The sequence below is a fragment of the Coregonus lavaretus genome, assembly GCF_964263955.1.
Source record: "Coregonus lavaretus genome assembly, contig: HAP1_SCAFFOLD_175, whole genome shotgun sequence".
Classification (NCBI taxonomy): Eukaryota; Metazoa; Chordata; class Actinopteri; order Salmoniformes; family Salmonidae; genus Coregonus; species Coregonus lavaretus.
In genome coordinates, this window is record NW_028164027.1 from 121320 (window position 1) to 137330 (window position 16011).

The 16011-nt window shown below is 46.8% G+C and overlaps 1 protein-coding gene across 1 annotated transcript in view; it reads left to right on the forward strand.

Moving 5' to 3' along the window:
- LOC311117549 (carboxypeptidase M-like) overlaps window positions 1-16011 on the forward strand; it is a gene marked incomplete at both ends in the record, with an annotated part of 95304 nt that overhangs the window by 11122 nt on the left and 68171 nt on the right. The window contains one exon of the mRNA XM_084192473.1: window positions 10488-10585. Within this exon, the coding sequence (XP_084048599.1) occupies window positions 10488-10585 (98 nt within the window). The remainder of the gene's footprint in view (window positions 1-10487; window positions 10586-16011) is intronic.

Here is a 16011-nt window from a genome sequence, read left to right on the forward strand (position 1 = left end):
AGATATTCCTCCCTGTTGGTGTTGTAGATACAGGAGGAATCAGAAGATATTCCTCCCTGTTGGTGTTGGAATCAGGAGGCAGCATCAGAGAGACCTGACACTTTCCTCTATTTTGTAACATACAGTATGGGGCCTCGTCCCAAATGGCACCCTATTCCCTACGGGCCCTGGTCAAAAGTAGTGCACTGTATAGGGAACAGGGTGCCATTTGGGACGCAGCCTCAGTTGGGCCTCAGACACAACAGTTTGATAGGGATCTTGGCTGGGGTTCAGTACCATGACGCAGGCTGCGGCCGAACAGCGTAGTCTCTCTCTCTCTCTCTCTCTCTCTCTCTCTCTCTCTCTCTCTCTCTCTCTCTCTCTCTCTCTCTCTCACAGTCATGTGGCTCACAGATCACTGCAGCTGCAGCCGGTAGCATGAACACAGAGCGGTCTCTTGTTACTTTAAAACAATGAAGGTGATTTTTAAAAAAAGCCACAGTCAACGTGAATTGATTAAATGTAATTTCTCCTCGGTTTTGACAGCCTAAATGGGGTCACAGCCATCTTATCTTACCTTTTGTCCTTATTGTAACAAAAAACGAAGAACCTCCTGCGTTTTTATGTTGTTGTAGGAGGCCCTGGCCAGGATACTGAGGGTACTCTAGGCGCAGTACATCTTACAGAGTGTGGCTTTAAAGAGAGAACCCCCAGTGGTGACGACGTCCTCCTCTGCAACCCCTCTCAGATGTCGGACGAAAAAACCCAGAAGTCTTTTTCCACGACAACAGATCACATTGTCGTGACTACTGTTCCATTTTTGTTACAAAATGTAAATTATTTAGCAGGGCTTACAGAGACCGTGTGAGAGGGTTGTTTATTCAGCTAGCATTGTCCTGCATGGCCGGATGTTTATTTATTTCACCTTTATTTAACCAGGTAAGCTAGTTGAGAACAAGTTCTCATTTACAACTGCGACCTGGCCAAGATAAAGCAAAGCAGTGCGATAAAAAACAACAACACAGAGTTACATATGGGATAAAAAAATAAAAATAAATAAAAAAATAAAGTCAAAAAAATACTACAGAAAATCTATATACAGTGTGTGCAAATGTAGCAAGTTATGGAGGTAAGGCAATAAATAGGCTATAGTGCAAAATAATTACAATTAGTATTAACACTGGAATGATAGATGTGCAAGAGATGATGTGCAAATAGAGATACTGGGGTGCAAATGAGCAAAATAAATAACAATATAGGGATGAGGTAGTTGGGTGGGCTAATTTCAGATGGGCTGTGTACTGGTGCAGTGATCGGTAAGGTGCTCTGACAACTGATGCTTAAAGTTAGTGAGGGAGATAAGAGTCTCCAGCTGCAGAGAATTTTGCAATTCGATCCAGTCATTGGCAGCAGAGAACTGGAAGGAATGGCGGCCAAAGGAGGTGTTGGCTTTGGGGATGACCAGTGAGATATACCTGCTGGAGCGCAGACTACGGGTGGGTGTTGCTATGGTGACCAATGAGCTAAGATAAGGCGGGGATTTGCCTAGCAGTGATTTATAGATGGCCTGGAGCCAGTGGGTTTGACGACAAACATGTAGTGAGGACCAGCCAACAAGAGCGTACAGGTCACAGTGGTGGGTAGTGTATGGGGCTTTGGAGACAAAACGGATGGCACTGTGATAGACTACATCCAATTTGCTGAGTAGAGTATTGGAGGCTATTTTGTAAATGACATCGCCGAAATCTAGGATCGGTAGGATAGTCAGTTTTACGAGGGCATGTTTGGCAGCATGAGTGAAGGAGGCTTTGTTTGCGAAATAGGAAGCCGATTCTAGATGTAACTTTGGATTGGAGATTCTTAATGTGAGTCTGGAAGGAGAGTTTACAGTCTAACCAGACACCTAGGTATTTGTAGTTGTCCACATACTCTAGGTCAGACCCGTCAAGAGTAGTGATTCTAGTCGGGTGGGCGGGTGCCAGCAGCGTTCGATTGAAGAGCATGCATTTAGTTTTACTAGTGTTTAAGAGCAGTTGGAGGCTACTGAAGGAGTGTTGTATGGCATTGAAGCTCGTTTGGAGGTTTGTTAACACAGTGTCCAATGAAGGGCCAGATGTATACAAAATGGTGTCGTCTGCGTAGAGGTGGATCTGAGAATCACCAGCAGCAAGAGCGACATCATTGATATACACAGAGAAAAAAGTCGGCTCAAGAATTGAACCCTGTGGCACCCCCATAGAGACTGCCATAGGTCCAGACAACAGGCCCTCCGATTTGACACATTGAACTCTATCTGAGAAGTAGTTGGTGAACCAGGCGAGGCAGTCATTTGAGAAACCAAGGATATTTAGTCTGCCAATAAGAATGCGGTGGTTGACAGAGTCGAAAGCCTTGGCCAGGTCGATGAAGACGGCTGCACAGTACTGTCTATTATCGATTGCGGTTATAATATCGTTTAGGACCTTGAGCGTGGCTGAAGTGCACCCATGACCAGCTCGGAAACCGGATTGCATAGCGGAGAAGGTACGGTGGGATTCGAAATGGTCGGTGATCTGTTTGTTAACTTGGCTTTCAAATACTTTCGAAAGGCAGGGCAGGATGGATATAGGTCTGTAACAGTTTGGATCTAGAGTGTCACCCCCTTTGAAGAGGGGGATGACCGCGGCAGCTTTCTAATCTCTGGGGATCTCGGACGTTACGAAAGAGCGGTTGAACAGGCTAGTAATAGGGGTTGCGACAATTTCGGCGGCTAGTTTTAGAAAGAAAGGGTCCAGATGGTTCCAGGGTGTGAGAGATATTTATTCAGCTAGCATTGTCCTGCAAGGCGGTTGGTTCCAGGGTGTGAGAGAGAAAATAAATTAGACAACCTAAGACTACGGTTATCCTACCAACGGGACATTATAAACTGTAACATCTTGTGTTTCACCGAGTCGTGGCTGAACGTCGACATGAATAACATACAGCTGGCGGGATATACGCTACATCGGCAGGATAGATCGGCTGACTCCGGTAAGACAAGGGGTGGCGGTGTATATTTGTAAACAACAGCTGGTAGATAAAATCTAATACTAAGGAAGTCTCGAGGTTTTGCTCGCCTGAGGTAGGGTGTGAGAGTTGTTTATTCAGCTAGCATTGTCCTGCGAGGCGGATGGTTCCAGGGTGTGAAAAGAAAAGGACTGTGTGTATGTGTTCTCTCATCATCTCTGATTTGAAAGTGAAATTAGATCTAGTCAGGTCCTTGCTGCTTGTCTGCCTGTCTGGCTGTCTGCCTGTCTGTCTATCTCAGACTCAATCGGAGAGAGAATAGGGAAGGAGGGATGTACAGTGCTTCACCGCTATAGACTAAACTAGAACGATCACTGTTGGGAATGATTGATGTGACACATGGGAGATGATGGAGGTGGAATCAGAGGCAGTAGAGAGAAAGAGGTGGTGCAGACTGCCCCTGGATTTACACTTCACTGTATCACTGTGTCTCTGCTCTGTGATTCACCGTGTTGTTGTCTTGTGTTGGGAGATTGAAACATCTCCTTGTCACCCTCCCTGGGTTGCCTTGCCAGTTGGTGGCATTTCTGTGGAGGCTCTGTCTGTCTGTCTGTCTGTGTGCTTTGCTTTGCTTTGCTTTGCATGGCTGGACACGAAGCTGGCATTGAGGCACCCGCCTCCTCTTCCAGGTCTCTCTCTCTCTCTCTCTCTTCTCTTCCTCCTCTTCCAGGTCTCTCTCTCTCTCTCTCTCTTCTCTTCCTCCTCTTCCAGGTCTCTCTCTCTCTCTCTTTTCTCTTCCTCCTCTTCCAGGTCTCTGTCTCTCTCTCTCTCTCTCTCTCTCTCTCTCTCTCTCTCTCTCTCTCTCTCTCTCTCTCTCTCTCTCTCTCTCTCTCTCTCTCTCTCTCTCTCTCTCTCTCTCTCTCTCTCTCTCTCTCTCTCTCTCTCTCTCTCTCGTGTTTCAGTCTGATGAGATTCAGATGCAAATTGAGACTCTCAACACAATGTCTCAACCTCTGGAGCAGGAGCAGGAACTGGGTCTGTGTAACAAATGGCACTCCTATTCCCTATATAGTGCACTACTTTTGACCAGGGCCCATAGGACTCTGTTTTAAATGTAGTGCTCTATGTAGGGAATAGGGGTGCCATTTGGGACGTAGCCTAGGTTATTACCGTAGGAGGCAGCAGCAGCAAGTCAACTAACTCTGTCCCTGTTCCCTTTTGTTCCTGGGAAGACAGACCAGACGTCTGACTATAGATCCCTTTGATGGCATCTGTCTGTGCTCAGCCACTCACTTCAGTTGATTAGAACCTGGGATGAACTGTTTTTAGATCGGAGCCGTACGGATCCTTGAGGCCTTAATGCTCAGCCACTCACTTCAGTTGATTAGAACCTGGGATGAACTGTTTTTAGATCGGAGCCGTACAGATCCTTGAGGCCTTAATGCTCAGCCACTCACTTCAGTTGATTAGAACCTGGGATGAACTGTTTTTAGATCGGAGCCGTACAGATCCTTGAGGCCTTAATGCTCAGCCACTCACTTCAGTTGATTAGAACCTGGGATGAACTGTTTTTAGATCGGAGCCGTACAGATCCTTGAGGCCTTAATGCTCAGCCACTCACTTCAGTTGATTAGAACCTGGGATGAACTGTTTTAGATCGGAGCCGTACGGATCCTTGAGGCCTTTAATGGTTTAAAGTAAAGCAGGTGACTAGAGGACAGAGAAGTCCTACAACACTGTGAAGATGACTCCCAAAATAGCACCCTATTTTCCCGCCCTATATAGTGCTCTACTACTTTTTGACCAGATCCCTATGAGGAATAGAGTGACGTTTGGGATGCAGGCTAAGACAATACCCTCCAATGTAAAGATTCTTCAGCCAGCCATTTGAATACAGTCACCCTTTGCTGGTATCCTAGAGTGTGAATGGTACAGATGTAGGGTCTTAATTTGAGCCAGTTTGCTACAGCAGGAAAATAATCCTGCGGCAACAGGAAATGTGGATTATAATTAATGGACATTTTTGTAGGGGTTGATACATTTTTTTTCGTTAGGGCAAATCAAGTCTGAAACTTCAAAGTGGAAATTACGAACTGTAGAAGCCTTTTAAAAACTCAAATACACTACAAGTTTGCATTTCCTGCATTGCAGGAAAATTGTCAGCAACAAGAGTGATCAAATTAAGATCCTACATCTGAAGTGTGTGTCTTGCACCTGTGGAGAGGTATTTAAGCAGTACCGTTAAGCACTAGGCAGTATATTTAAGTAGTGTGTTTAGGCAGTATATTTAAGTAGTGTGTTTAGGCAGTATATTTAAGTAGTGTGTTTAGGCAGTATATTTAAGTAGTGTGTTTAGGCAGTATATTTAAGTAGTGTGTTTAGGCAGTATATTTAAGTAGTGTGTTTAGGCAGTATATTTAAGTAGTGTGTTTAGGCAGTATATTTAAGTAGTGTGTTTAGGCAGTATATTTAAGTAGTGTGTTTAGGCAGTATATTTAAGTAGTGTGTTTAGGCAGTATATTTAAGTAGTGTGTTTTAGGCAGTATATTTAAGTAGTGTGTTTTAGGCAGTATATTTAAGTAGTGTTTTAGGCAGTATCTAAGTAATATGTCCAGGCAGTATCTACAGTTGAAGTCGGAAGTTTACATACACCTTAGCCAAATACATTTAAACTCAGTTTTTCACAATTCCTGACATTTACTCAAATGATGTCAATTAGCCTATCAGAAGCTTCTAAAGCCATGACATCATTTTCTGGAATTTCCCAAGCTGTTTAAAGGCACAGTCAACTTAGTGTATGTAAACGTCTGACCCACTAGAATTGTGATACAGTGAAATAATCTGTCTGTAAACAAAGTAGATGTCCTAATCGACTTGCCAAAACTATAGTTTGTTAACAAGAAATTTGTGGAGTGGTTGAAAAACGAGTTTTAATGACTCCAACCTAAGTGTATGTAAACTTCCGACTTCAACTGTAAGTAGTATGTCTTGGCAGTATCTTTTAAGTAGTGTGTTTAGGCAGTATCTAAGTACATTTTAAAGTGGAACTGACAGCGTTTTAACTACTTTACAGATACCAAACAGACAATCATAATATCAGTCAAATATCAAATTCCCACTTTATACTACAAAACCAACTTTATAAGCAGTAAAAAAATATATATATATGTGTGTTATTTTACTCAATTCCTTGACGTACAGTAAGGCATTGCTGGCAGAATAGATGGATGCAGTTCAATGCATGATTAATATAATTCACCAATACATTTCTTGGTAGTCCAAAACATATTGCTATCAGGTTGTAAATCCCAGCTGGCCTGGTACGTTGTTTGCTGCCTCCATTCGGGATGCACTGTTTCAGTTTTAATGACCCAATATTTTGGACACAAACGGACGAACGTAACTAACGACCGTTATCCAGTTAGCATATATCTCTTGCGTTCGCAAATTCACTCTGGCCATCTACTCGGATTTCAGAGCACTCTCGTCTGAGTGTGCCAGAGCGCAGAGTAACTGACGAATTTATGAATTTGCAACACCCGTTGAGTATGGCCGGTGTCAGTAAACGACGGCAAAAAAAAGTAATCAAATTGTTGCCAGCAGCACAGTTACAGTCAACAACGCTCTGGATAACATGAAAACAGCCTAACCAGCTCTGCTAGGGCGAGTAAAATGGTTAGATTGAGGTGTTCTCTCATTTGCGTCCGAAGAAGCTAGCCAACATTAGCCAGTTAGCTTGGGTGCATTAGCCTGTTAGCTTGGGTGCATTAGCCTGTTAGCTTGGGTGCATTAGCCAGTTAGCTTGGGTGCATTAGCCTGTTAGCTTGGGTGCATTAGCCAGTTAGCTTGGGTGCATTAGCCTGTTAGCTTGGGTGCATTAGCCTGTTAGCTTGGGTGCATTAGCCAGTTAGCTTGGGTGCATTAGCCTGTTAGCTTGGGTGCATTAGCCAGTTAGCTTGGGTGCATTAGCCTGTTAGCTTGGGTGCATTAGCCTGTTAGCTTGGGTGCTTGACTGCCGTTGTGAAACATCCCGGATCAACCCTACTCCTCGGGCCAGAGCGACCCCAGTGTCAATTTAGTGTAGCATGCGCTGGGAGAGCGGAAACGCTCTGAATTTACGAACGACCCAGAGCGCACTCTGACACACTGAAGGCAAGTTACGAACGACCCAGAGCGCACTCTGACACACACTGAAGGCAATTTACGAACGACCCAGAGCGCACTCTGACACACACTGAAGGCAATTTACGAACGACCCAGAGCGCACTCTGACACACACTGAAGGCAATTTACGAACGACCCAGAGCGCACTCTGACACACACTGAAGGCAATTTACGAACGACCCAGAGCGCACTCTGACACACACTGAAGGCAATTTACGAACGACCCAGAGCGCACTCTGACACACTGAAGGCAATTTACGAACGCACCCTTAGTTGTCAATCAAATGGGCGGGCTGGCAAGTTCCCATTCAGTTGTCAAAACGTGGGTTGGGACAAACATGCATGGTCAGGCAAGCTGCAGGAGGGCGAGCGGGCTACTATTACCCATCGTTCATCTGTGCAATTTCGACGACCAACTAGCTGAGAATTTGAGAGGGTTTGTGTTTTATCTTTCCTCGTTAGATTTTAGCTCAACTTGCTTTGGCATTAGTTATTAATCTTGTTGTTGTGCGTAGCTGAGGGAGAAAGCCTACCTTTTCATGGTTGTTTGCTCAACAGGACTGTAAAGTTCCCAAAATGTAAGAGGACTCCCGTGGTGTTTTACATATTTGCATAAATCCATTCAGGTGTATTTTGTGGCTTTTGGCGAATGCTTTCTAATTATTTAAAGTCGCGCTGTTGCAACGGTCTGTAAACACACACAGTCCAGTTCAAAGTGAATGATGGCAGGCCTGTGTGGAAAATGGCTTGTTTGCATAAAGGCCTACTGTAGCTCTGATTGGCTATGGCGCAACAGTCTGTGTAGACTCTGGTCCTGGACGAGACAGATGTTTTATTTACTGCAGTGTCTATAAATTGTCCAAAACGCACGGCCTCTCTCCCTCTATATTAATATAGAATCTTCACCAATACCTTACTATACGTCATTCCCAAACATTCTATGAATGAATGAAAACGTGAAAATGTCAGAAAATGTAAAAAAAAAAAAAAGGTAATTAAATTGTTGCCAGCAGCACAGTTACAGTCAACAACGCTCTGGATGTCATTCTTCCTCGGAGTGTATATACGAACAGATTTTTTTATACGATTTCATGTTGCTAAAATGCTGTCAGTTCCACCTTAAGTAGCTTGTATAGCAGGACCGTATATTTAGGCCTTCCTGTCTATCTGCCCGGCTCCCTGCCTGCAGTAAATCTCTGGCAGATTGTGAGGTCATCATGTTCCGTGGCCTGTCGCCCGTCTTGGGCCGGCCCGTTAATTTAACCTCCCTCCTAATCTCCTGGTGACCCGTGCCGCTCGAGGTGAGAGGCTCTTGGCTAATTACTGTTTAATCTAGTACACCACCTGCCTCGTCCCGCTCCTCCGCTGACCCCCTCCCCTCTCTGATCATTCCTCTACAGCCCCTCCTCTACTTGCCCCGCTACACTCTTGCCCCTCCCTGGCCTGCTCCCCTGCTGCCCCCTCCTACCTTACCCCTCCATCCCTCCCGTACCTCTTTGTCATGTAGACAATTTGAGTTTTTTTTTTTTTTTTGTCTTTAAGCCCCTGGACAGACACAGCTGTGCTGAGATGACAGGCTTCTATGTACAACACTTCAGAAATAATTGGTCAGAAGTTTAAGTGGTCGTGGGGGTGGGTGGGTGGGTGTGCTTGCGTGCAAGTGTGTGATTGTGTGGAGCAATTGGTTCTATATAGACTTGTCTTGGAGTCATAAGACAGTAAACAAACCCACTAGTTGTTGTGATGAAAGGGAACAGAGATCCTATCCTGTAGTCTGCTACACTAGTTGTTGTGATGAAAGGGAACAGAGTTCCTATCCTGTAGTCTGCTACACTAGTTGTTGTTGTGATGAAAGGGAACAGAGATCCTATCCTGTAGTCTGCTACACTAGTTGTTGTTGTGATGAAAGGGAACAGAGTTCCTATCCTGTAGTCTGCTACACTAGTTGTTGTGATGAAAGGGAACAGAGATCCTATCCTGTAGTCTGCTACACTAGTTGTTGTTGTGATGAAAGGGAACAGAGATCCTATCCTGTAGTCTGCTACACTAGTTGTTGTGATGAAAGGGAACAGAGATCCTATCCTGTAGTCTGCTACACTAGTTGTTGTTGTGATGAAAGGGAACAGAGTTCCTATCCTGTAGTCTGCTACACTAGTTGTTGTGATGAAAGGGAACAGAGATCCTATCCTGTAGTCTGCTACACTAGTTGTTGTGATGAAAGGGAACAGAGATCCTATCCTGTAGTCTGCTACACTAGTTGTTGTGATGAAAGGGAACAGAGATCCTATCCTGTAGTCTGCTACACTAGTTGTTGTGATGAAAGGGAACAGAGATCCTATCCTGTAGTCTGCTACACTAGTTGTTGTTGTGATGAAAGGGAACAGAGTTCCTATCCTGTAGTCTGCTACACTAGTTGTTGTGATGAAAGGGAACAGAGATCCTATCCTGTAGTCTGCTACACTAGTTGTTGTGATGAAAGGGAACAGAGATCCTATCCTGTAGTCTGCTACACTAGTTGTTGTGATGAAAGGGAACAGAGATCCTATCCTGTAGTCTGCTACACTAGTTGTTGTGATGAAAGGGAACAGAGTTCCTATCCTGCGGCCAGAACCAGCTAGTCATGAGGATTACTCACTGCTGCCTGACATACTGGCCGCGGAGCAGGTTCAGACTTGCCGTGTGGTAGAGCTTTGACAATACTGGAACACAGGAAGTCTCTCTCATACAGGACAGGGGGTGCATTCCAGTCTCTACTACCTCCTGAAGTGTACACTCGTTCATTACTTCCCACAAATGTAAAAGCATTGGATTGGTCGAACTGGGCGAGAGGGAGTTTTTCATTCTCTTTCCAATCAGTGAAGGGAAGTGAACAAGTGAACACTTGAACACTAGGAGAGGTTATTGGGACGCACCCGGGGAGGAGAGGAGGCTGGGAAGAGAGGGGGAGAGGAGGAAATGAGAGGAGAGGGGGCTGAGAGGAGAGGGGGCTGGGAGGAGAGGAGAGAAGAGGGGGCTGGGAGAGGAGGAGAGGGAGGGGAGGAGGAAAGGAGAGACTGGGAGAGGAGCAGGGGCTGGGAGGAGGAAAGGAGAGGGGGCTGGGAGGAGAAGAGAGGGGACTGGGAGGAGAGGAGGAAGAGAGGAGAGGGGGCAGGGAGCTGACCTTGGGTTGCCAGGTGCCAGTCCAAGCAATCTAAACACTATTTGAATAATGTTCTGTTCTGCTCTAGGGGCTGGTGGAAAGAACAGACAGGCAGGCAGGCAGGCTGGCATACTAACACACTGTGCCGCACAAGGTTTAATTTGATTTGTAAATATCTCGGAGATACCTTTTGTATAACGTTGGTGTTGTTTGTTGGCAGGGAGAGACCTCTGGGTGCTCATTCTGGGAAAGAATCCGGCTGAGCACCAGATGGGAATTCCGGAATTCAAATATGTTGGGAATATGCATGGAAATGAGGTAAGCTCATCATGGGAACACACACACACACACACACACACACACACACACACACACACACACACACACACAATCAAACGAACACAAAATATTTGGCGCAGTAGCATTAAGTCATTTTACAAATGTGTTTCTAGTCAGCTGTCCAAGCCAGGTCCAAGCCATCTACACCATTCCTGTTCACTAAAGCCCCCCCACAGAGAGAAGAGAGGAGATGGAGATGGTACTAGTCAGTGGATCCCTCAATCAAATGAATGTAGACAAAGGGCCTCCCTCCCGTATCAAACAAAAGCAACTCAGCCTTGCATGTCCTCAGCTTTCCTTTGGCCTTGCTAAATGTGGAAGCAGGGGTGGGCTGCTGCGGACACAAGCATACACACACACACACACACACACACACACACACACACACACACAGTGGGATGAGGGTTGTATGGAGAGGGATGGATGGATGGATGGAGAGATGTCCTGAAATAGAGATATGTTTCATCCTCATGTCTGGAGGGACATTGTGTGGGTCTGTGTGTGTGTGGGTCTGTGTGTGTGCACGTGAGTGTGTGTGTGTGTGTCGCCAGTGTGTGTGCCTGTGTGTGTTTGTGCGTGCCTATGTGTGGTGTGTGTGTGTGTCGCCAGTGTGTGTTTGTGCGTGCCTATGTGTGGTGTGTGTGTCCGTCCTTCAGTCCGTGGCCTGTGGGAAAGCACAAAGAGTTGTAGATGCTGAGGGCCCTGGGGACTGGAGGGCCACAGAGGAGGAGCAGCTGACTGTGACCCTGGGGCCACTCTACTCTCGGACCGGAAAATCTGATGAGGTTGAGAATATTCCGGCCGACGCACAGCAGAGACGCACGCACAGAGAGCGCGAGAATGGGGGAGAGAGACAGAGCGCAGAGAGAGAGAATGCAGAAAGAGAGAGGGCGCGAGAATGGGAGAGGGAGAGGGCGCGAGAATGGGAGAGGGAACGAGAATGGGGACGAGAGAGGGCGCAGAGAGAGAGAGAGGGCGCGAGAATGGTAGAAGGGGAGAGAGAGCGCAGAGAGAGAGAATGGAGAGAGAGAGAGGGCGTGAGAATGGGAACGAGAGCGAGAATGGTGGAGAGAGACAGAGCGCAGAGAGACAGGGAGCGAGAGAGAGAGGGGAGTATTAGCCAGATCACAGATGTAATGTTATGGCAGTTTAACCTCCAGCATCACTGTACTAGATAAACACTTACATACTTCAGTGCTTTATTAGTAATAAGATAGACAAGTACGTATTATACTCATGTTTTAAAAAACTAAAACGTGTTCATAATTTACTTCATTGTCCCCATAGGAAAAATTTGTTTGCGGTCAATTATGTACGTTAACCTTTTACTGCAGTGGGCTAAATCAGGGTCACACGGAGTGATTCTTGGTACCACTAGCTGTTTTTATGTTTCATTAAAAAAAAAAATGTAAACGTCGAAATCTGTTGTTTCAATTTCAAACTGTTTTGTTATATTTCAGTCTTCTCTGATGTATATAAAGTGTAATATTGGGATGCAAACTCAAAATTCAATACATTTCAACTCTATATCTGACATGGTGCAGGTGTATACTTTTGAAACGAAAGTATACGCCTCACACACATGGTTATGGGCTTAAAGAAAAGAAGACACCTGCACCATGTCAGATATAGAGTTGAAATGTATTGAATTTTGAGTTTGCATCCCATCAGGTCAGGTGTGTTACTGCTTGTTTGGGACTAAAGCCTGCACCCACACCACTACACCTGCAGATAGAAATGGTCGACCTCTACTTTAGACAGTGAGACGGAATTGACTTGTGAGAATATGGAGGGTGTTGACTTGTGACAATACGGAGGGTGTTGACTTGTGACAATATGGAGGGTGTTGACTTGTGAGAAAATGGAGGGTGTTGACTTGTGACAATATGGAGGGTGTTGACTTGTGACAATATGGAGGGTGTTGACTTGTGAGAAAATGGAGGGTGTTGACTTGTGACAATATGGAGGGTGTTGACGTGTGACAATATGGAGGGTGTTGACTTGTGACAATATGGAGGGTGTTGACTTGTGACATTATGGAGGGTGTTGACGTGTGACAATATGGAGGGTGTTGACTTGTGAGAAAATGGAGGGTGTTGACTTGCAATCAGTGGTAATAAGATTGATTGTAAACAGACGTGACTCTGAGGAGTCTGCTGCTAGAAGACTGAGAGGCCCTAAGACAGCTAGTGGTACCAGAAGACTGAGAGGCCCTAAGACAGCTAGTGGTACCAGAAGACTGAGAGGCCCTAAGACAGCTAGTGGTACCAGAAGACTGAGAGGCCCTAAGACAGCAAGTGGTACCAGAAGACTGAGAGGCCCTAAGACAGCTAGTGGTACCAGAAGACTGAGAGGCCCTAAGACAGCTAGTGGTACCAGAAGACTGAGAGGCCCTAAGACAGCTAGTGGTACCAGAAGACTGAGAGGCCCTAAGACAGCTAGTGGTACTAGAAGACTGAGAGGCCCTAAGACAGCTAGTGGTACCAGAAGACTGAGAGGCCCTAAGACAGCTAGTGGTACCAGAAGACTGAGAGGCCCTAAGACAGCTAGTGGTACCAGAAGACTGAGAGACCCTAAGACAGCTAGTGGTACCAGAAGACTGAGAGGCCCTAAGACAGCTAGTGGTACCAGAAGACTGAGAGGCCCTAAGACAGCTAGTGGTACCAGAAGACTGAGAGGCCCTAAGACAGCTAGTGGTACTAGAAGACTGAGAGGCCCTAAGACAGCCAGTGGTACCAGAAGACTGAGAGGCCCTAAGACAGCTAGTGGTACCAGAAGACTGAGAGGCCCTAAGACAGCTAGTGGGACTAGAAGACTGAGAGGCCCTAAGACAGCTAGTGGTACCAGAAGACTGAGAGGCCCTAAGACAGCTAGTGGTACCAGAAGACTGAGAGGCCCTAAGACAGCTAGTGGTACCAGAAGACTGAGAGGCCCTAAGACAGCTAGTGGTACCAGAAGACTGAGAGGCCCTAAGACAGCTAGTGGTACCAGAAGACTGAGAGGCCCTAAGATGTTAGTGGTACCAGAAGACTGAGAGGCCCTAAGATGTTAGTGGTACCAGAAGACTGAGAGGCCCTAAGACAGCTAGTGGTACCAGAAGACTGAGGCCCTAAGACAGCTAGTGGTACCAGAAGACTGAGAGGCCCTAAGACAGCTAGTGGTACCAGAAGACTGAGAGGCCCTAAGACAGCTAGTGGTACCAGAAGACTGAGAGGCCCTAAGACAGCTAGTGGTACCAGAAGACTGAGAGGCCCTAAGACAGCTAGTGGTACCAGAAGACTGAGAGGCCCTAAGACAGCTAGTGGTACTAGAAGACTGAGAGGCCCTAAGACAGCCAGTGGTACCAGAAGACTGAGAGGCCCTAAGACAGCTAGTGGTACCAGAAGACTGAGAGGCCCTAAGACAGCTAGTGGTACCAGAAGACTGAGAGGCCCTAAGACAGCTAGTGGTACCAGAAGACTGAGAGGCCCTAAGATGTTAGTGGTACCAGAAGACTGAGAGGCCCTAAGATGTTAGTGGTACCAGAAGACTGAGAGGCCCTAAGACAGCTAGTGGTACCAGAAGACTGAGGCCCTAAGACAGCTAGTGGTACCAGAAGACTGAGAGGCCCTAAGACAGCTAGTGGTACCAGAAGACTGAGAGGCCCTAAGACAGCTAGTGGTACCAGAAGACTGAGAGGCCCTAAGACAGCTAGTGGTACCAGATGACTGAGAGGCCCTAAGACAGCTAGTGGTACCAGAAGACTGAGAGGCCCTAAGACAGCTAGTGGTACTAGAAGACTGAGAGGCCCTAAGACAGCTAGTGGTACCAGAAGACTGAGAGGCCCTAAGACAGCTAGTGGTACCAGAAGACTGAGAGGCCCTAAGACAGCTAGTGGTACCAGAAGACTGAGAGGCCCTAAGACAGCTAGTGGTACCAGAAGACTGAGAGGCCCTAAGACAGCTAGTGGTACCAGAAGACTGAGAGGCCCTAAGACAGCTAGTGGTACCAGAAGACTGAGAGGCCCTAAGACAGCTAGTGGTACCAGAAGACTGAGAGGCCCTAAGACAGCTAGTGGTACCAGAAGACTGAGAGGCCCTAAGACAGCTAGTGGTACTAGAAGACTGAGAGGCCCTAAGACAGCTAGTGGTACTAGAAGACTGAGAGGCCCTAAGACAGCTAGTGGTACTAGAAGACTGAGATGCCCTAAGACAGCTAGTGGTACTAGAAGACTGAGAGGCCCTAAGACAGCTAGTGGTACCAGAAGACTGAGGCCCTAAGACAGCTAGTGGTACTAGAAGACTGAGAGGCCCTAAGACAGCTAGTGGTACCAGAAGACTGAGAGGCCCTAAGATGTTAGTGGTACTAGAAGACTGAGAGGCCCTAAGACAGCTAGTGGTACCAGAAGACTGAGAGGCCCTAAGACAGCTAGTGGTACCAGAAGACTGAGAGGCCCTAAGACAGCTAGTGATACTAGAAGACTGAGAGGCCCTAAGACAGCAAGTGGTACCAGAAGACTGAGAGGCCCTAAGACAGCTAGTGGTACCAGAAGACTGAGAGGCCCTAAGACAGCTAGTGGTACTAGAAGACTGAGAGGCCCTAAGACAGCTAGTGGTACCAGAAGACTGAGAGGCCCTAAGACAGCTAGTGGTACCAGAAGACTGAGAGGCCCTAAGACAGCTAGTGGTACCAGAAGACTGAGATGCCCTAAGACAGCTAGTGGTACCAGAAGACTGAGAGGCCCTAAGACAGCTAGTGGTACCAGAAGACTGAGAGGCCCTAAGACAGCTAGTGGTACCAGAAGACTGAGGGGCCCTAAGACAGCTAGTGGTACCAGAAGACTGAGAGGCCCTAAGACAGCTAGTGGTACCAGAAGACTGAGAGGCCCTAAGACAGCTAGTGGTACCAGAAGACTGAGAGGCCCTAAGACAGCTAGTGGTACCAGAAGACTGAGAGGCCCTAAGACAGCTAGTGGTACCAGAAGACTGAGAGGCCCTAAGACAGCTAGTGGTACTAGAAGACTGAGAGGCCCTAAGACAGCTAGTGGTACTAGAAGACTGAGGCCCTAAGACAGCTAGTGGTACTAGAAGACTGAGAGGCCCTAAGACAGCTAGTGGTACCAGAAGACTGAGAGGCCCTAAGATGTTAGTGGTACTAGAAGACTGAGAGGCCCTAAGACAGCTAGTGGTACCAGAAGACTGAGAGGCCCTAAGACAGCTAGTGGTACCAGAAGACTGAGAGGCCCTAAGACAGCTAGTGGTACTAGAAGACTGAGAGGCCCTAAGACAGCTAGTGGTACCAGAAGACTGAGAGGCCCTAAGACAGCTAGTGGTACTAGAAGACTGAGAGGCCCTAAGACAGCTAGTGGTACTAGAAGACTGAGAGGCCCTAAGACAGCTAGTGGTACCAGAAGACTGAGAGGCCCT